We start from the raw sequence: 22,615 nt of genomic DNA on the forward strand, positions 1-22,615 counted from the left end.
CATTGCCGCAATTGAGTTTCCACCTGTTATCGACCAAGTCAGAATGAAATTTAAAAAAGGGCAAAATACTGCAGATGCTGGAAATCTGAAATAAAAAGAGAAGTCACTGGGAACACTCAGCAGGTCAGGCAGCATCAATGGAGAGAGAAAAGTGAGCTAACTTGACACTGATTTAAAATAATTGTTAAAAGAAACAAAGGGGAGGTGAGGAGAAATGTTTTCACACAGCGAGTTGTTTGGATCTGGAAAATATTGCCTGAAAGGGTGGTGGAAGCTGATTCGATAACAACTTTTAAAAGAGAGATAGATAATTATTTGGGGTGGACAAGTCTTGGCTATGGGGAGAGAGTGAGATTGATTTGGATAGCTCTTTTCAAAGAGCCGGCACAAACTCAATGGGTCAAATGTCCTCCTTCTGTGCTGTATAAGTCTATGATTCTATGATTCTAAGCTATTGGCATGCAAGATATTTTGTTCCAGACGTTGCACATGAACTACTAGGTTAGAAACCCCAAAAGACAGAGAGAAAACAGTGTGAAATCTACACAGACACAATAAAGAGAACAAGCTGTTGATATTCTGGACTATAATGCTTGCTTTTATCCCAGAGGGTTGTTGATACTGTCCATTCTCAATAGCAAAATATGTGGTTTTAGTTCCACCAGTATTCCAATGCATATTTTGGTGTCTCAAAGCCTTGGCAATTGCCAACCTATGCTTAATACTGTCTGGCACATGTTCCCTCTTGGTGACATCATCCGCAAAACATGTGGCCAACTTCCACATGTATGCGGATGACGCCCAACTCTATCTCTCTGCTTCCACCCTTGACTCCAGGGCCACTGCTGTCCTAACAGAATGTCTGTCAGACATCAAGTCCTGGATGAGAGTGTGCGATCTTTAATGATATCCTTTTATTTTCTCTTATTTTAGGATTGTCACTTGGAGTGCCCTTTGAACTACTCTACAATGGACTCGCTACCTTTAATGGTGTTCTGGCATGTATGACTATTGGAGGCCTCTTCTATGTCCTAACTTGGCAGACTCATCTCCTCGCAATTGCATGTGGTGAGTACAGCATTTCTGTTCCTTGAATGATCAATAAGAAGCACCCATTTCAAAAATACAAAGTAGACGGATTTATATCTATATAACGCCTTCACATCAGGGGAACATCCTAAAGCGCTTCATTAGCATGTCAGTATGGCACATTCTGATCATGGATGTAATAATGATGACCCTCTCTGTTACATTGTTAAAATGGTTGTGACAAAATGCCAGCTGTTGCTGGCCAGCAAACAATTATACTTTACCACTTGGTTCAGGGAACACTGGCTTAACTAAAGTTTACTTAATTTTCAAAGTCTAAAGTTGCACTAATGGGTTAAGGTTTGGTTTCAGGGGATTTTGATCTATTGGGCTATCCTCCTTGATGGAAAGTAAGCGAGGTCTCCCAATGGATAAGCAAAGCGAAGCTGGCCAGCCAGTGTTCATGATCGGAAGCTGAACAGATTTAGCTGATCTATATCTCGTTCTGATGCTGATTAACCTGCAATACCTCCAACACATTCTAGAGTCCCCAAGCCTTGGCTGTAGCCAACTTCCACTTAAACATTTCTGGGATATGTGAGTTGGGTGCGTCAAACCCAGACAGAGAGTGCACACTCCATTCCAGATACGTGGAGATTTCCAAACATATGGGGAACCTCTGAGCAATTTGTTTGGATGATGTTAAACATTGTGATGGGTTTCCATGTGTATGACCTCTAGCTAATGAAAAAAAAGGTTAAAAAATATATAAAATTCAGCTTTAATAAGAAACCATTTTATACAGTTTAAAAAATACATGAGTATCCAAAATAAAAACAGGTCACGTTTGAAATGCACACCACGTTAATCAGTATCTGAATGAGAAATCTAGAGCAACATTGTGAGTTTAACCATACATCAAAATTACACAACATCCTGTGCTTTTTTTTAAGATCATAATATATACAAAAGTTGCATAAGGATTAGATGGAGTCATCCCATTTGAAGCTTTAAGCCTGGATAAGCTAGAATCAGAGAAATTAATAATTGCCATATTATACTTTACTCCACTGAGGTAGTAGGGCTTAGTTGATATATACTTACAATGAGATTGGAATCTCTCCCCATTGCGCTGTTAAGCTTCAGATACAGACACTCTCAAGAAGCTGCAAATTCCCTTGCACACTCGGCTGCTGAGAATCAGGTGTATATTTATTCACTATTGGGTGAGATTGAAATAAATTTGGTGTAATTCCCTCCTGATGTACGGTTAAACTCGAAAAGTTGCCATGGATTTCTCATTCAGATACTGATTCATTTGGGGTGCATTTTCAGCACGTCCTGTTTTTTTTGACAAAGAAATTTCTCTTAATGCAACTACCCTCTGTGGAAATGATTATTTTTCTATGACAAAGGCAGAAAACATGTCCAGTATGTATTCAATTACCAGTGAGTCCTATTTCAATTTTTAGCTGCTACAACTGTAAAACCCCCAGTGATCATCTTAGTCTGTACTGTACTGGTGGTTTTTTCTTTTTATAATGAACCTCGAGTTCTTTTTTAATGCGATTTAGAAAGTGATCCCTTAGTCCGGACATACTGTACTGCCTAATTTGTCTGAGAGAAAAAGCATTGCTCTTTAGGATTGTGCTAAACTTGAGACTGCCATAATGTTTCATTACAACTGTGTTTCTCAGTTTAACAAGAGTAGGACCCTTCCTGTGGTCCCCTGCCACCGTACCGCTCACTTAGATTCTTCCCTGATCTTTGTAAAATACTCCAAGATGTTATCCTACATGAAGGGCACTATGTAAATGTAATTTGTTGTTGTTGTGCCTCTATCCCCTATAGCAGCGTTTTCCAATCAACCTGTCATCGAAGTGGTTCCAGGTCCATAGCCCATTAGCAGGTCAATACCAGAGATCCACTTAGACTGAGTGACATGACAGACTCATTTAGACCTTATAGAGTTGTAAACATTCTTAATTGAGATTGAAAAAGTAAATCCAGAAAAATGCTTCACGATGCATCGAAACATAGGTTTAGAGTTGCAAAGGGCAATTTCAGGATAGATACCAGGAAGTTTTTCTTTATTGAAGTTGATATTGGATTCATTTAAAAAAAACAGCTAGATATTGTGATGGGAGGTCAAGGTGTTCGGGGGGAATGGGATCAAATAGATCAAATGGCCTTCTTTATCGAAAGTAATCTTGTGATCTTGTGATTAATGGTCCACCACATTTTAAGAAGAAATTGAGGCAATCGCTGGTATCAGAAAGGTTAAGAATCTCTGTCCTATAGGATGCTTCTCATTCACCTGTATAGAGTCTATCCCATTCTGTGTGAAGGGTGCCACATAAATGCATGTTGTTGTAGAGTGCAAGTGATTTTTGTATCTGAGAAAGTAATGAGAGGTTGAGATATTGGCATTGATAGTCATTGTGTCAAATTGTGTAGCTTAAAATGCAAAATACTGCTTTGCTAATTGCAAGATGTGGGATTGGCCATCATAAAATGTGTAGGATCAGATTTTAATAAGGTTAACAAACAAAGTTTGGCATATAAACAGACAATCTGGTGATGAATTCTTCCAGGAAACACACTTACATTGGTTGAAAGGTCTCTCAAATAGTCATAAAGAATGTTTGTTACAGATCGAGCATATTTCATTTATATTTTTTGCATTACTTTATTTCAATGTTACATATTTTAATTAGATCAGAAAAAGGAGATTGAAGATAAACAAAATTGCTTTGGTATCGTTGGTCACTGTGTTGTGGCTCACATAGCTTTTTGCATTTGATTTGGGCAATACAGTGGGGAGCCCTAAAATATTACAGTACAATTTACATGCAGCGCCTTTCACGGCGGGAGGACGTCTCAAAGTGCCTGCTGGACAGCAGCCGAGCTGGGGATGGAAACGACAGTCAACCCAACAATAAGCATGGTGATGGGTCTTTGCACGTGTTAGACACTCGGCTAACGAAAAGGAACAACCCAACAATATGAGAGTGTATATACCCAATTATGCAAATAACTTGACTGCTTGGGCTGGGAAAAGAAACAACAGCTTGCATTTATAAAGCACCCTTCACACAGGTTAGCATCTCAGAGCGCTGTACAGCGGCAGCTTTGAACACCAAGCGGGGGAGAGGGGGAAGTGACTGTAGGCATGGTTGAAAAGGTAGATCTTCAGGTAGGATTTAAAGGTAGATAAATGGGGGATGGGATTGAGGCAGCGAGTTCCAGAGATTAAGAACATAGTAGCTGAAGGTACAATCACCTATCGTGGAGCAGAGGGGTCGGGGGAAGTGCCTTGGGATGTCCTCCCGATGTGAAAGGCGCTTTGCAAATGTAATTTGTTGTTGTAGTTGAAGCATAGCAGGATTGTGTCAGTTGAGTGAAAGGGGGCAACAAGTGGGTCTGATACAGGGAGCCACTGGAGAGGATTGGGGTGATGTGCTTGCAGAGATTAATGTTTGGGTTCTGCATCATAGTATCTAAACACATAAATTGTTTACGTTAGAAGGAAAATTTATTCCACATACTTTTTGTTGCAAAAATCACCCTCGGGAGTTTCTAAAGGTATAGTTTATCTTATGCATTTCATATCTATTATGAATCCAACATTAGCACGAATAATTTTATACAATATAACTGACATGGATGTTTTGGTGCATGTTTGTGATTGTCAGTGTGAGGGGTGTTAGTGCTGGGAAATGGAACATTTCAAGCGCAATGTGTCAACGTTAAGTACTTTCATGTCAGCTGTAGCAGAGGTTAGATGCAGAATGAAGCTTCCTTTCTGCTGGGAGGTCTATGGAGACTCCTGTATCTGTGGCCTGACCAGGTCTGTTCATTATCAGCACATGCACTGTGGTCCTGAAAGTAACAATGCTGACAGCCCAGTTTTGCAGGCAGTTAAAGGGTAGAAAGCATAGAAGTTTATAGCCATTTGCCTAGTTTTCACACCAAGGGTTTCTTGGATGTGAAATGCCTTCCCAATTAAGGTGATAGAGTACTGTAGCGAAGTGGTTAGTGCTCTCCCCTCTCAAGCGAGAGGACTCAGGTTTGATTCCCAGGCAGGGCAAAACCTTAGGCAAGTTTCCTTACTCCACACACCTCTGTTTACCTAGCAGTAAGTAGGCACCCGGTTGTTAGTCGATTGGCGGATCGCTTTTCCGGGAGTAATAATTCCTTCAAAAAAAATTGGTCACTTCAATCCACAACTGTTTGTGCGTTTCACCCACTAAATACACAGTCAATCCATTTTACAATATATTCTGTGAAGCCCTTTGAGTCGCCTCAACATGATAAGGTGCAATATCAAAATGCAAGGATTATTATTATTTATTATTGAGGCATAGTTCATTGTAGGTTTCAAGTGGGAAGTAGACAAGTGTATGAAAGGTAGAGGCTTCAAGGAGTATGCGGATAAGGTAGGGCAGTGGGATTGAATGAGGATCAAACAGCAGACCAGAGTCGGAAGAGCAGAGGGTACGAGTTTGAGAAAAATACTGAAGGAGACTGCAAAGATAGAGTCATAATGGAGAGTATAATCATTTGAGTACATTAGTTAAACAATGTGTGACTGAACCTGTTAATGTTTCCACAGCATTCTTCTCCTCTTATTCAGATCAAGCATTCCGAAATGTCTTGGCAATGGTAAGTAGAATTTAATATTCATAATTTTAAAGGAAAAAAATGACTTACCTACTGAAGTCTGGTAAAATATCCATAATCTTCCCTTTGTCAGTAATAATTGAGTTAAAGCTTCAGATACGTATTTCCATAGGATTCATTTTTATTGTTATTTAATTTAAATACATGCTTAATGGAAGGAAAAGATTTGCCATGAAAGAAAAAAAATTAAAGTTATTTTCTCAGTTAAAGCTGCAGTTTTTTATAACTCACTCTCTGGTGCTTTAAAAATCAGGCAGTAAATGTTGCCACCGTTTGAAATGCCAGTTTCTGTTATTCTCAGTGCATCATAAAACACATGATATTGCAGGAACATAGAAAAAACAGGAAAAGGAGGAGGCCGTTCAGCCCATTAAACCTGTTCCACAAGTTTATTAGATCTTGTCAGTTTGTTTAATCCCAATGCTTCACCCTTTCACCACACTCTTTAATACCTCTTCTTCCCAAGTATCTCGATACCTCCACATTTTAAGTGTTAGCTTAGCTCAGTTGGCATCATTCTCAGCCTTGAGTCAGAAGATTGTGGGTTCAAGCTCATTGTTGGAGGTGCTGATAAACCAAGACAATAAAGGAAGATCTGCCTGTTCAAGTGGTAGATATTAAAGATCCCATGGAACTATTCAAAGGGAGTTTCTCTTGATGGCCTGGCCTACAAGCCCCAGTTAAAATTGGTTATTCCCTTCATGGCTAGTTGTGTGAGATTGATGTGTGAAAATTGGCTGTTGTGTTTGCCTATAATCAGTACATTTAACTGCAAAACCCTGTAAAGCACTTCAAGATGTTTTCCCCATGCAAAAGACTCTATATCAAATGCAGGATTATTGTTAGTGGTATTGTTCTCTCTACTCTTGGTGTGAGGAAATGGTTTTTGACCTCAGTTCTAATATTAAACACATGGTCCATGTTAAAAATATCAATTACCGATGGAGACAGAACAACCTGTCCAAATTGTTACTAAGTCGGCAGGAATGATTTGATGTTAACAGAGTTGAAATTGGATATCTCCAGTAGAGAAGCCATTTTTAAAAAATATTTTTTGCATCTGACGAAGCATCTTATCATGTTGGCGAAATGTCTCAGAGTGTTTCAAACAGTTATGAAGCGAATGATCAATTTTATTTGGGTGATTGTTGACCAAGACTAGGAGAAACTCCCTTCTTTGGTCGAATAACGCCATGAGATCTGTAACATCCACTTGAACAGGGGAATGAGTGCTCAGTTTAATGTTTCATCTGAAGGACAGCAGTTCCATCAATGTTGTACAGCTCCAGCACTATATTGGAGTGTCAGCCTGGTTAATGTAAGTTCAAAATCCTGTCCATGAATCCACAAACTTCTGACTCAGAACTCCATTACCAGCTGAGCTAGGCTGACGCCTTGACAAAAGCATCAATGATCTGAATGGCCTCCTTTCTGTATCTATGATCTATAGAGGTATGTCACACTCCTTTATGCGCAATATCTTGATGAATTTTAATTGTATTAAAAGCCTCACAAACACACTAAATAGCATTCTGTGAATATTAGTTCCACACTTTGAACAGTCACTGCTTGACCTTGTTTTGTTCATATTTAGGTTGGGTTACCTGCTGCTTCTTGGGCTTCTACCTTAACAATCACTTTATTTTTACTGGGGAAAAATAAACAACCGAAAATGTACAAACTGCCTATAAGTACGGTCTCGTACCCAGAAGAAAGCCGAAAATTGTATCTTCAATGGTCAAAGCCACAATCAAATGAGACAAATGTGTAGCGGTCATATTGAATATTGGTATTATTTCTATAGTAATAATACATCCTTGTATTTGATATAGGCCTTAGCACATTGCTGCAACGTCTCAAAGTGCTTCAAAGAATATACTGTGAAGTGAATAGACTGTTTTTTTGTAAGATACTGAAATACTCATATTTCACAAAGCAAAAAGCCTCCCAAAAACCACTTGAAAAGATTTGGTAAATATACATACAGCTTGTGAAATCCTTTATATCAGATCATTTTTTAATCCAATCTTTGTCAGATGTGAATATTTTGCTGCAAGTCACGTTATTTGAATATTTTACATAGATTCAATTTATGAAAAAAAATACAAGCCCTTGCTTGCAATAATATTCCATGAAGAATGAACATCATTAAATTCATTTAATATTCCATTAGACAAAAGTAATAAGGAACATCTTCTTTAATATTGTGCACCTTTCATATCGAATGCTAATTTGATGGTTTTCTATTTACTGTTAATTATTTTCCCTAGTGTTGGAATAGTATCAACAGATTAAATGTATTGTCTTTAAACTACAGTCTCACAACAACTGATTCATAATAATAATAATCCTTGCATTTTGATATAGCGCTTTTCACGTCTTCTAGATGTCCCAAAGCGCTTCACAGAATATACTGTAAAGTGAATTGACTGTATATTTGTGGGCGAACGCGGCAGCCAATTGCGCACAGCAGTGTCCCACAAACAGTCATGGATTGAAAATAACCAATTTATTATTGTTTTGGTTTTGGAGGGATTATTATTAGGCTCTGTGTGGAGTAAGGAAACTTGCCCAAGGTTTCGCCCTGACTGGAATTGAACGCAGGTCTCTCACTTGCAAAGCGAGTGCTCTAACCACTGAGCTACAGGACTCCTCAATCCAATGTAGAAAATGTTTTGAACCATATAATTTGGGGGGGAAATTGAATTGGAGCAAAATAATTTCCCCCCAAATTATATATTTTCAAATTGCTTGTTAGAGAAACTCTAGGGAATGGGCAACGTGCGAAGGTCTTTGTGTGGTAAAATGGATCTCTTTTAAGGTGATGATTGCATGGGAGAGATTGAGATGAATAAAGACTTTTGGTTTTATTCAATCTCTTTTTGCAGAATAGCAATATAACCATCTTCTGACTGAGCCCCAAGCTGTTAGATTCCCGTAATCACTTCCACTACCAACTCCTCCACCCTAGATAGTTTCTCCTCTAAAGATACCACGCATATCCCTTTGTTTCTTCCTGCATTGCAACAAATTACATTTATATCGCACCCTTCACATAGGGCAACATCTCAAAGCGCATGACAATGATGGGTTCGGACATTAAGCAGGGGAGGATAGAGATGGAAGGGAGGCAGAGAGTTCCAGAGGTTAGGGGAATAGAATCTGAATTACTGTTCATGGCGTAAACACCCTTTCCATGTGAGTTGATGATTGACATGTAACCACTCCAATCCAGTACTCTTCCGTGTTGCTCATGGCGCAGTCTACCTCTATATCTTTGAGACCAAGCAAAGACTGGGTGACCACTTTACTAAATGTTTCCATTTTGTATGCTGACCAACCCTGTGTACCTTCTTTAACATAGATGCTACGTCATTAATTTCTGTCTATCGACATGAAAAGCCAAATTAAAGTGAATTTTTAATGAATTGCCCAGACACTGACGTGTCTTTGACCAGTGGATTTTTTTTGTGACTATTAGTACAGAGGGTTATGTTTCATGTCAACAGTACTCTTGTCTCCACACGCCTCTGTTTCCTTACTCCACATGACTCTGTTTACCTAGCAGTAAGTAGGAACCCAGTTGTTAGTTGATTGGCGGATTGCTTTTTCAGGGATAATAATCCCTCAAAAAAAAATAATAATTTGGTCACTCAATCCACGACTGTTTGTGGGACACTGCTGTGCGCAATTGGCTGCCACGTTTCGGTCACAAATATACATTCAATTCACTTTATAGTATATTCTGTGAAGCACTATATCAAATGCAAGGATTATTGTTATTGTCACTGGGAATCTCTACCCAATGCCACAATGGGAGCACCCTCACCACAAGGGCTGCAGTGGTTCCTCAGAATAACTGGAGATGGGCAATAAATGTTGAGGGAAATCCTCAACAAAACTCAACATGAACCCTGCATCAACAACAAAATTACATTTGTATAGCGCCTTTCACGTTGGGAGGATGTGAGGATGCATCAGTATCTCTTCTTCGTTTTGAGCAACAACAACTCTTCAACCACTGACCGAAGTAATGACGAATGAGTTCCAACCCTAGTTTTCTTCCCTTCATTCATTTACTACATATGTGATTGTATTAAGAATGGTACTGGCTTTACATGCTTTCTCTAAGCTGTATCAGTCATCCCTTTGTCTTTTTTAACCTTTGTCTCTCTAATATGTATATCTGCTCCCTTGTACTGACCTCATCAATCTCCATGGCTGCTAAACTCCAATTAAAGGAGCCAGTGCAAAATCTTGGCATTTTGTTTGCCTTAGCTCTCTTTTAAGCCTTTCAACTTAATCCCTAATTTACCCCCAATCGCCTAAAACTCTATTCCATGCCTTCATCACCTTCAGACATGACTTCTCCAACACACTGCTTGGCAGCCATCCCAGCTCCATCATCCACAATCTCCGGATCATCCAGAAATCTGTCATCTGCATTCTCTCCTTCACTAAGTCTCCAGGAATGCATCAGCCTCATCCTTGCCAGATAAAACTGGTCATTCATTTTATTACTGCGTTCTGTGAAAATAGATTGCCAAGTGAATGATTTTTTTTTTATCTGGGGGAATGTTGGCCAGGACAAGCCAACTTCTCTATTCAAATAATATCATGGGATCTTTAATGTCCACTTGAATAGATGGACCGAACTTTAGTTTAAGATCTCATCCGAAGGTCTGCAAGTCAAACAATGCAGTTCTTCGCTAGCACTGCATTGGAGTGCCAGCCGATGCATGGCTTGAACCCAAAACCTTCTGAGTCAGAGGCAAATTTGCTACCAACTGAACCAGGGTGACCCCAGTAGCTGGAAAGGATTCTGGATTCATAAATCAACAAATAGAGAGCCTGTGCTGAAAGTATCACAATGAGCAAGAAAAGATGGATGACTTATGCATTGAGTGAGATTTTGAGTCATAGCCACAATTCATGCAGACTTTCTAGAATGAAGATGCTAGATACTGTAAATGCTACTCATTGCTCAAGTGTGACCACATTAAGCAAGGAAGATGGAGTGCAGCACTGCCGATGTCTCTTCCTAAACGAAATGATTGCAGCACAATTACTTAAATCCAAGGGTTTGAAAAAGAAAGATAGATTTTTGGGAGGTTAAAATGAATGCATGATGTAAAATAAAAATAATCACAGGACACAGTAGACATCTTTCTTGACTTGGAAGAGTTGTGTTCCTAGATAAAAGTGACAGATAAAAAAGTGATATTGACCAAAGTATGTCTGTATATGATAATGTTTTACCTGATCAGTTAGAGCAAAACTAGTTCAATTAAATTGCTGTCCAGATCCTTTTAAGAGTTCATGGGAGTTCACATACAAAACAGTCACTAAACTTTACAGTATATCCTGTGAAGCACTTTGAGATGTCTTCCCACAGTGAAAGTGCTTTATCAAATGGAAATATTACTCTTATTGTGATATTCAGCTCTATGAAGATTTCTACAAAAAAATCCATAAATTGTTGTTTAATTTTGACTACAATCATCTTAATCTAACTGTGAGGAAATGAGACTGTAAAAACAAATCACTTTGGTTATTTTTGATAGAATGCACTGATAGCTTGCTTTGTTCTTCATTTAAACTGCATTATACATGATGTCTCATTCTTCATGTGGGGCTTTTCAAAAAGGAACATGCTTGAATGCAGCTTTGTGAATTTTGCTACTTCAAATTTTTATTACAGCTTGTATTTGAACACCTCAACCTCTCTGATTTTGTTTTTTAATGAGCATATACACATGTATATTCAAGCTACAGCCATACTGCTTACTCTTAATTTCAGAATATATCTTTACTTAAAATAACACAGCACAAAACTAGGCTATTCAGCCTAATGAGGCTGTGCTGACATTTATACTCCATATAAACCTCCATCCATCCTAATGCACTCTTCTATACCCCTCTATTCCCTTCTCCCTCAAGTATGCATCATGTTTCCTCTTAACAGCCAAATTACTTTCCAACCTTCGCCATCTTGAAGCATAAGATGCAGCTCAATATGAAGAGTGACACAATATTCCATAAACTGCCCCAAGGCTGCAAGGTGATCACATTTGAAAGAAAGTCTAAATGGACATCCGGTACTTATTATGTGGCTCAGAGGCTGACAGTCTCATTCAGTGAAAGATGTTTGAATTATCAATCCGCCCAGCTTTACCTATCAATCATACTATACTCAGCAGTTTTGTTCTAATTGGAAAGCAAAAGCTTGACTTGTCAAGGACAGTGGTTTGGATTTACATTCCAGGCTGTCCAATTCAATTATTTATTGGAGAATTGGACCACAAAATTAACCTGAATGCTTCTGTAAAAGTTGCGGGGACATAGATTTTACACTTGGAAATAGATATTCATTCTTCTTACTCAACAACTCATATTTGTGAATCATGCAAAGGTTTACACGCTAAGGACTATTTTCTTTGCAAGGTCTTTTTGCACAATTTACAATGATACACCTGAACACTGATCTTCAAAGCATTTACAAGTCTTTTAAAAAATTATCTTAACTTCAGTCAAAGGTATATTTATGGCTAATTTGTTTGCCTCAAATCAATCTGATGTAGTTGATGGGTCGTCCTCTGACTCTTCAACCCAGCAACTCAGGATTTCTCCATCTGTTCTCCCTCCCACTGTTCCTTCTTCACAGCAATAATCTACATTCATCCCTCAACTCTATTTAAAATAATATTTTTTCTTTCAAAGACAGTTTCTTCACGCATTGTACATCTAACCAGCAGTAACCACATTACCTTTCGATAGCTCCATTCCAAATTCTATCTTTTATGCCCATTCTGGGTTTCACTATCTCCTCAGGTTGTAAAATACAATTCTCATGTCTCCAAAAAGCTACCTGTAGGTTGAGGAACATATTGGTGAGTGGGCTTTTAGCCTCTCTGCCCCCACCCTTTGGAACTCCATCTGAGTCCCTCCACCTCACCACCTCCCTTGCCTTCTTCAAGACCCCTCTCAAAACCCTCCTTGTCAATCGTGGCTTCAGTCATCCTCCTCACCCTACACACCCTCCACATCCCAACCACGAGCTCGGGTGCGGATCCCTGACTGTCCAGCGCCTTGAGTTGTCCTCCCGACGTGAAAGGCGCTATACAAATGTAAAAGACCAAGGTCCACTTAGTTCACAAGTGTTTTCTGATTCTAGGCTTTTTTTAAAAAAAACACCTACAATGTAGGTGAATCGCATATTGTGCATATTTTTATACCAAATATAGAGTGCATTTCTACAGAGAAACTACATAGCTCAAAATATGCACAAAATGCAAAAGCAAGGAAAATAAAATTACAATATTTTGCAAATGGTAGGAAGTGGGATTTTTTCTTGTTAATTCAGCAACTGACACTTCTAATAAATTTTGATTATACAGCATTCATCTTCTGCTTCTACAACAAATCCAATTTGCAGTGAAAAGTTTTATGGTGAAACTGTCACTATGTGCTCACATAGATTTTGACTGACAGTAGAATAAAGGGCAACTCATATAATCCAGTTACTTAATACATTTAAAAGACCGTTTCTGCGTGCACAGTAGGTTACCCTTGATGGGCCGTCAAAGTCTGGCTCAAATGGTTTGAACTAAAATATGCTGAAGGCAGAAAATGTGAGGATCAAGTTTAATAAGACAGATGACCTTTGTACATTAGTGTGCAGCTTGTGACTAGATGTGGGAATGATTAACATAAATTGTTTGCAGCCTCAGAATAAGCTTTGACATACCAGGTAAAATGTCAACAATTCCCTGGAAACTGTAATGTAGCTTTTGTAAATGAATATGGATGTCAACAATTGAATCTAACAATTTTTGGGGGGGGTTTTCGTTGACGATCTGTAGAATACGACAGTAGCTTTCACAGACTATGTGGCCTTTGGCTGGCCCAATAATATCTGGAGGAAACTATTGTAATATATAACATGGGTTAATCAACTCTGCCAAAAATTGGAACTTAAATAAAATAGCTTCAGTGGCAATGCTAAAACTCAGGTATCAATGCACAAAGTAACCCTACTGCTCCCCCTGGCGATTTCAACTCTCCTTGTAAATTACTGTAGTCACGTCTCATTGAGTTGAAAACAACAAACATTATATTTATCTACAAGCCTAGACCAATTAGACTCCAAGAACAGAACAAGTTTTACCAAAATCAACCACATCAAAGCTGGTAGAAAACCCACTGCACCACTGCTTCACATCTCCTGATCTCTGAATGGATTGCTTCTGTCAACGTCCAGCACAATGAGTGTTGCTGCTGAACACCCATTAATGATGAGCAGTTTTTTTAAACCATATCTGCTGTGTTGCAGTACCAGATACATAGTCTAGGTTGAATACCAATGCAGTACTGCATTATTACATGTGCCATCCATCAAAGGAGGTTTTAAACTGAGGTCCTGTCCGCCTGTTAAATTGGACATTAAAAATCTCATAACATTAATCAAGAAGGGAGATTCTCCAAGCATCCTGACCAACAATCTTCCAGATAAAATTGGTCATTCAGATGAGAGCTGTTTGTGGGCCATTGTTGCTAATTACATTTGGAATCAGCTATTCCTAAGGAAGAGCTACGCCTTACAATGGTTGCATCGCTTACAGGCCTCTGTTTGCCACTGGGTCACATCCTTGGAAGTGATGGAACCAGGAAAAGCCTGGAGAGGTGTGAAAACACTTTTGTCCTGAAATATCTTCAGTGTTTTCCCAAACTTTATAAATATGAGAGTAGGCAGTTATAAGCAATCAATGCACACTTAGCAGTTTGACAAAATAAGGACTTGTTTGCCTGTCCTTCAGGTGGACATTAAAGCTTTCTTAGCGCTAAATGAAAAACAATCGTCCCTTAGCCAACCATCCCTCTAGTCAAAACTGGTCACATTTTAGAACGGTTTATGAGGAATTGCTGGGAACAAATTGACTTCTGTGTTGGTCCACAAGTAGCCCTGCCCATAGCACAGCGACCGCACTTGTTAAGGTCACAGACGACACCCCCTCTCTCTCTGTGACCAGGGCTCCCTCTGCCTCCTCATCCTCCTGGACAACAAAAACTTGCACTTATATAGTTCTCTACACGCCGGGCGGCTTCTTAGAGTGCTTAATGGTAGAGCTTGAGGCCGAGCTAGGGGGAGGGGGAAGGTGACCATAGGCGCGGTTGAAAAGGAAGGTCTTCAGGCACAACCTGAAGATGGGGAAGGAGGGGGTTAGGCGAAGGGGTTGAGGGAGGGAGCTCCAAAGTTTTGGGGCGTAGTGGCTGAAGGCACAGCTGCCAATGGTGGAGCAGAGGATTCAGGGGCCCCAGTAGAGCAGAGGCAGCGGGTACTGCTGTGGGCAGAGAGGAGGTTAGAGAGATAGGAGGGTGCCAAGGAATTGAGGGATTTAAACACTAGAGTGAGGATCTTGAAGTCGATCCACTCCGTGACCGGGAGAAGTGGGATTTGGCAAGGACTGGTATGAAGTTTGGTGCGAGTGACAATGCGGGCGGCGAGTTTTGCATGAGCTGAGGGGAGAAGGGCATTAGAGTATTCCAGCCGATAGGTGACAAAGGCATGGACTAGGGTGTCGGCAGCTTTTAGGGTGAGGTATTGTCGGAGACGGGCAATGTGGTGGAGGTGAGAAGAAGGCGGTGCTGGTCAGGGACCGGATGTGGGGGAGGAAGGATAACTGGGATCGAAACTGACGCCTAAGTTGCGCGCAGGTTCAGAGAGTTTTAAGGACAGGTCTGGTAGGTTGAGGTCGGCGCTGTGGGACAGAAGACGTCGATGGGAGCCAAAGAGCATGTCTTTTTGACGGTTAACTGCAGGAAATTTGCGCTCATCCAGCTCCTGATGTCCGACAGACAAGCTGATAGAACATCGGGGGCTGGGGGTTGCAGCTGGGGGTGGAAAAGTAGAGTTGCGTATTATCCGCGTGTGGAAGTTAACCCTGTGTCTGTGGATGATATCACCGAGAGGAAGAATATAGATGAGGAAGAGAAGGGGACCAAGGATCGATCCTTGAGTTATTCCGCAGGTGACCAGGTGGAAACGAGAAGACAAGTTATTTGCAGAAATGTAGTGCTGACAGTTTGTAAAGAAGGACTCGAACCAAGTGAGTGCTGTCCCACTGAGGTGGATGATGGAGGCAGGCGATGGAGGAGGATGGTGTGATCAACTGTGTTGAACGCGGCGGAGAGGTCCAGGAGGACGAGGAGGCAGAGTGAGACCTGGTCACAGATAGAGAGGATATCGTTTGTGACCTTCATGAGTGCTATCTCTGTACTATGGGCAGGGCACAAACCGGATTGGAGGAGTCCAAGTAGGCTGTGGAGGGAGAGCTGCGCGCAAACTTGATTGGAAACAACACATTCCACAGCTTTGGCAAGGAAGGGCAGGTTTGAGATAGGACAGCAGTAGCCAAGGTTGGAGGGATCGAGGGTAGGTTTTTTAAAGGAGCGGGTTGATGACCGTGGTTTTGAGGGCGAGTGGGACTGATCCTGAGGAGAAAGACTGGTTAATAGTGTCTGCCAGCAGAGGAGGGGGAGCTGGGTGACCAGCAGTTGGGTGGGGAGGGCATTGACCTTTCCGACCCGCTCGACATTCGACCTCATCCAGCTCAGTAGGACTGCACTATCCTGGTTTGAGTACTACCTAACAAACCAATTCACTTTGTCTGTTCAAAAGGTTTGTCCTGCTGCCATCACCTGATCACCTGTGGTGTATCCCAGGGCTCCAACCTTGGCCTCTTCCTCTTCCATATGTTCCCCCTTGCCGATGTCATTCACAGACACGGGGTAAACAAACACACAAATCTACTTCTTCTCCTCCAGCTCCAGAGATGTTCTGTCAGCTTGACTGGCAAACATCAGGGCCTGGATGAGCCCGAACTGCTTACAACTAAATGTTGCCAAACAGAAGCCATACTCCTTGGCTCCCGTCAAGGTCTTTTGTCCTGCGGCTCTGACCTCCTCTACCACCCTGGCCTATCCCTCAGACTCACTGAACCAGTGCACAATCTAGGCGTCAGGCAACAAAATTACATTTGCATAGCAGGAGGACGTACCAAGGCGCTGGACAGACAGAGTTTATGGACCCGAGCTGAAAGGCAGGATGGGGGAGGGTGGAGGGTAGGGGAGAAGCAGGGAGATCGAAAGCACGGTCGAAGAGGAGGGTCTTGAGGTGGGTCTTAAAGGTGGTGATGGAGGGAGTGAGACAGAGGGCCTGTGGGATGGAGTTCCAGAGGGTGGGTGCAGAGTGGCAGGAGGCCCGGCCACCAATAGTGGGGCGAGCAAGGCAGGAGACGTGAAGCAGGCCGGAGCCCACTGAGCGGAGGGAATGAACAGGGGTTAGGAGGTCGGAGAGGTAGGGAGACGCAAGACCGTGGAGGGATTTGAAGGTGAGGACCAGGATCTTGAACAGTATCCTCTGTGTGATGGGAAGCCAGTGGAGTTGAGCAAGGATGGGGGTGATAGGGTCGCAGAGGCTGGTGCGGGAGAGAACACGGGCTGCAGAGTTCTGGATGATTTGCAGCCTGTGGAGGGAGGAGTTGGGGAGGCCGACAACCAATGAGTTTGCATAGTCGGGCCTCAATGTAATGAAGGTGTGTATGAGGGTATTGGCGGCCTGCGGTGTGAGACAGTGTCAGAGTCGGGCAACGTTGCAGAGGTGGGGGAAGGCAGAGCAGGTCATGGCGCAGATGTGGGGTAGAAAGAATAGTTGATGGTCAAACTCAAGCCCCCAAGATTCCAGACTGACTTAGTAAGGTGGAGTGTGCAACCATGGATGGTGATGCTGTCAGCGCTTGAGGTGAGAAGGCGCTGACGGAAGCCAATCAGGAGAGCCTCGGTCTTGTTGATGTTCAACTGAAGAAAGTTAGGTCTCATCCAGGATGATGTCTGACTGGTTGGAGGCAGAGAGGTAGAGCTGAGTGTCACCTGCATACATGTGGAAGTTGACCCCATGTCTGCGGATGATGTCACCAAGCGGGAGCATATAGATATTGAAGAGGAGGGGACCAAGGACAGAGCCCTGAGGAACACCGCATGAGATCGTGCAGGTGCTGGAGAAGCCGTTTGTGGAGATTAAGTGGAGATGGTGCGAGAGATCGGGTCTGAACCATTCAAGGACAGAACCATGAAGGTTGAGGTGAAAGGACAGAGACCTGAGGTTCAACCACTAGTTATCCTTTCTTCCCCACATCCGGTCCCTGACCAGGACTGCCTTCCTCCACCTCGCCCGCCTCCAACCATACTTTACCCAATGCAGCAAAAACGCTCATCCATGCATTCATCACCTCATGACTTGACTTTTCAAATGCCCTCTTCACCAGTCTCCTCAGCTACACCATGCACAAGATCCACCAATCCAAAACTCTGCCACCCACACATACTCCATACCCTCATCACACCAGTTCTAGCCAGGCTCCACTGGATCCCTATTGCCAAATGGATTGATTTCAAGATCCTTACACTTGTTTTCAAATCCCTTCATGCCCTGTCACCTCCTTACACCTTTGACCTGCTTACCCCCCAACCCACTGCCTTTGTTCAATTAGCTCTGGCCTTCTGCATGTCCCTCGTGCCCTCTATTCCACCATCAGTGGCTATGCTTTCAGCCACGATATATCCCCAAACTCTGGAACACTCTTCCTCTATCTGGCCCCTTCCTTCACCATCTTCAGGTCACGGCTGAAGACCTTCCTCTTTGACTATGCCTACGGTATCCGCTCGCTTCACCAGGCTACGCGTTGTGCTCTGCCACTGTCAAGGGCTCTGGCACATGACCCTGCGTGAGGGTTACTATATAAATGCAAGCTGTTGTTGTCACTTCACAGAAACCGTGAAACATTTCAAAAAGTTTGATGCTATATTAAATACAAATATTATAATAAAGATTACTTGGAGGTGTTGTCTGTTCAGTCTGGTCTGTTTTCACACTCATCTGTTCCAAAATCCGTGTGGAAGGGAAGTGATGGCAGTGATTTGGGGGTTAATCTTTTAACTGACCATGGTAGTTCCATAGGTCTACTGTTATACCATGATACAGCCTTATATAGTCTATTAATCTTCTAGCCTTGTCTTATGGTATGTAATTGATGAATGGAAAAGGAATTGGGAATGTGCTATTTTGGCTTGAAGAAACATTTCATTGAAGCTTGAATTTGATCATTTAAATCCAGCCCACACACTATGAAACAAAGTTCTCTTACACAAAGTTAATAAGCCTCATGACAGCTTTTACACTGGAGCCAACGTATGTACTGGAAAACTTTGGTGCCTTTAGACACTAGCTTAGAATGCTTTAATGTGGAATTGGTTTAAATATTGTGGTTCAAATGCAAAATCTCATTCCAGGAGATTGGAAATAACTGTACCTGAGTTAGTCTAGAAAATAGTCATTTTATGCACAGATACATGATTTAGAATATAAGCTGGAAAACAAGTGTGAATTTAGATATAAAAAACAGTCACTCTCCACTTTAACTATTATGCCAAAGTACCTTTAATAAAATAAAAGGCACCCATTTGCCTATTGGTGTCCAATTTTTGGGGGAGATTGAACATATTTTGCTCATACTATGCTCATAAATGAACACTAATATTAAAACATAAGAGGCCAAATACTCTGGTAACATTTCCCCACAATACCCCATGAGTCAGTGTGGCACCATGAAAGCTTTAACTCCAAATGCTCGTAATATACAATGACTAATATCACTTAAAATTATTTCCAAGTAACCTCTGTACTATTTCTGAAGTCACCAGGAACTTTAAACCTCATCTCTTAATGACATTTGTATACATTAGAAAAAACAAGAGGATGTTAAAAGGCAGGTACTCAATCAAAAGGGACAGATAAAAGCAAAAGTGACTAACACAGTATAAGTCATGTCAAGTCAGAGAGCATTACTGCCTTATGTTTCTTTCATTGATTGGTTACCCCCATTTTCAAAAGAACAAATGTACACATTAGATCACCAGTAAATTAGCAATGCAAAGATTGGCTTACATCCCAGGAATATCATCTCAGAAATTTCAATTATTCTCACCGTATATTTGCTGCTTCCATCACCTTTTGCTTTTTTTCCCCAAATGAAGTAAATAACTTCTAAAACAAATGATAAAGAAGTAGTGATGTAAACTACCATACTGAAATTCTCAACTTTCAAAATATAGTTTCTAACTCAGTTTTATCCAATTCAAAACTACGGCTGACATTTAAATAGCAGTTTAGACTTGTACCTTATGATCTGTTGTATACTCATTGCTGCATTTTTTTTACTACTGTGATCAATGATCAGACATTATGTGAATTAAACTTCAGGTGCATATACAATGTACTATAATATACTTCTAGTGAGGTTACCGATGTTTGCATTTTAAAAAAAGCAGGACGTGGAACTTTTCGTAAATCTGAAACAATTGGCTCCAAATTCCTTATAGCTCCAGAGATTAGATTGCAAATTTATTTAGCAAAAACAGTTTACACTAAAATTGAACAATGGCATTTAACAATAGTGGTTTTGTCTTTAGTTTACAAGATATTTCAAGCATGTCACAAGGTTGATACTAAACAAAAATAGTTTTTTTGTAATTTTATGGGCATTGAATTTCAAGTCAGAGCTACAATTTTTTTGCTACAATATACAGCATTGCAAGCTTTGAACATACTAAGGTGCAACCACTATTAAAAAATTATCACTTGGAAAAGCATTCCTTAGGTATTGGATATCAACTGGGCAAGTTCCTTTATTATTGGCCACTGCAACAATTAGCACTGAATACATTTAACTATCTTGCTGTGCGAGTTATACTGCAGAACATTTCCTCTCAGTTCCATGGTTTCATGAAAAAAAATACGCTCTCTTTCCTGCAGTAATCCTCAATGTTTCAACAGAAGAGGTCCATCTCCAGAGATCAAGTCACACTCAGCTGCTGCAGATAAACGTCTATCTTCTCCAGTACTAAAAAGGAAAAATGGGGGTGGAAAACAAGAAACATTAAGTCACTGAGGATTTCACAATAAACCTGGCATATAATTTTTAAAAAAACAGCTGCAGTACTTGACGACCAAAATCTCACATAATGTTAGGAAGGCAACAGTATAAGACAACTGTTTTTNATGAAGAAGTTTCATTTAATGAGGTTGACCATGACCATTATACATGATCTGGAAATGGACTTAGTGTCTCAAGTTTTGGATTAATTTTGAGCTGTGATCAGATCAAGGCTGCTTTATGAAAACATGCAAATTGCTCCAAGCACCTTAATTATAGAGATTCCCAGAAGAACCCACTGTAATATTGGCTCAAGAGATGCCTCACGAACATCCAGTGAGGACTCTGGAGACTCGCACTTTGTCACAAGTATTACCAGGAGATACACTCCACTTCCCATTTCATTAATTTCCAAATGGATTTGAATCAAACCGAACCTAATGATTAAAAGCCTTGTCAGGGTTCACTACATTTCAACCAAGTGGATGTAGTTTACAATAGAAAAAAGACTGGTGCAAGTAATAGAAAAGGATAAACTAGTGTTTGCTCCACTGAGGTAGTTGAGGGGAGGGAATGTGAGTTTTACTGGAATACAAAAGGAATTACTCTGCATCCAACTCTAGTGCATCTGTCAAGGGAGGCAATGCTGAAAGCTGAAATAGGGCTCCTTCCCTGCGAGAAAATATACTGGGAGTAATAGGATGAAGTTCAAATAACAGGCACATGCACAGGCCTATTCACATACATATCCAGACAGCGAGTATACCAAGACTCATTGAGCCCTCATGCTAAAATACAAGGGTACACAAAAGTTACTTTCGAGGATCATACAAAATATACTGCAATGGGACAGTAATCAGTTTGCTCACAAAGCGACTGATTTCCAAGGTTGAAGCTAACAATTGAAGAGCACCTGACAAATCAATCCTCGAGACAAATGTTCAGATTTGCAAAGGGCATTTTCACAACAGATACCAAGCAAACAGTCTTTATAAACACAGATGGCGATTAATGACTGAAGCTAGATATCAGGAAGGGTAGTTGAGGTCAGGAAGTTGGACACATTTAAATAACAGCTTGATGCTGTAATACAGCAGATGAATGGTAGGATGGGTATTCACAAAGAATGTGATGAAATCAGCGAAAGGGCATTTATCTGAACCCTCATGATCTTTCATTCATTTGGGTAGCAAAGTTTGTTCACCCGCTGACATTTCCATCAGTTGCATGAAACAAGCAGATCAGCAGCAATATGAAATCACAAGGTAGAAGCGCTTTTAGGCTACTGTTATTTGCAAGATAGTTAATGAGATGTGGCACAGCAACACAGTGAACAAGATTTGAAATTTCCACTATGTATTATAAACCTTCAGTGCAGCTTTCTTGGATATAGGGATGATTGACACTGACTGCATGAAACCATTTCACTAAGTCGGCCTCGGGAACTATGCTGTTAAGTAAACCACTTCTGGACACTGTGCCAGTTCTCGCTCTCCATCTGAATCAGCAGTTTGTCAGTATCAATCAACTCCTCAGGTTTCTGCACAAGTGCTCGGAGAACGGAGAACCAATTTCCCTCTGTCTACAACATAATTAAAGTCTGAAAGTTGCATCTTTTTCTGTCCCTTTTCTGGCAGGTGACAACTAGAATATCAATGATCTAATTGGAGCACATTATCTCCACTTTAAAGCATCTGAGATCCCCTTCCTTGCAGCCTTCTCTCAAAATGAAGGTCACACCCTTAAATTAAAATTCAAGATCTTTCCTGAATCAATTGAAGTCCATCTACCACATCAATTTTCCATTTTTTCTTAAATTAGTTCAAAGGTCTTCCATTCCCTTAACAATATGCTTTAGTGTAAAAAGATTGGTAACCTTTAAATGCATTTGCATTGTATTATGTAAACAGATA

The 22,615-nt window shown here is 40.9% G+C and overlaps 2 protein-coding genes across 6 annotated transcripts in view; one reads left to right on the forward strand and one right to left on the reverse strand.

The window, feature by feature from the left end:
- The window catches only part of LOC103181015 (urea transporter 1-like), a 33,478-nt gene extending 25,458 nt beyond the window's left edge, over positions 1-8,020 (forward strand). The window contains 3 exon segments of the mRNA NM_001292900.1: positions 934-1,068; positions 5,645-5,694; positions 7,307-8,020. Of these exon segments, the coding sequence (NP_001279829.1) occupies positions 934-1,068; positions 5,645-5,694; positions 7,307-7,483 (362 nt within the window). The 3' untranslated portion in view covers positions 7,484-8,020.
- Positions 8,021-20,107: 12,087 nt separating this feature from the next.
- pik3c3 (phosphatidylinositol 3-kinase, catalytic subunit type 3) overlaps positions 20,108-22,615 on the reverse strand; it is a 55,484-nt gene continuing 52,976 nt past the window's right edge. For all 5 annotated transcript variants that reach the window (XM_042335548.1, XM_042335544.1, XM_042335538.1 and 2 more), the window contains one exon: positions 20,108-20,669. In XM_042335548.1, coding sequence (XP_042191482.1) covers positions 20,655-20,669 — 15 coding nt within the window. In that variant the 3' untranslated portion in view covers positions 20,108-20,654. The remainder of the gene's footprint in view (positions 20,670-22,615) is intronic.

The sequence above is a fragment of the Callorhinchus milii genome, unplaced genomic scaffold (genome assembly GCF_018977255.1).
Source record: "Callorhinchus milii isolate IMCB2004 unplaced genomic scaffold, IMCB_Cmil_1.0 Scaffold1, whole genome shotgun sequence".
In the NCBI taxonomy this organism is placed as follows: Eukaryota; Metazoa; Chordata; class Chondrichthyes; order Chimaeriformes; family Callorhinchidae; genus Callorhinchus; species Callorhinchus milii.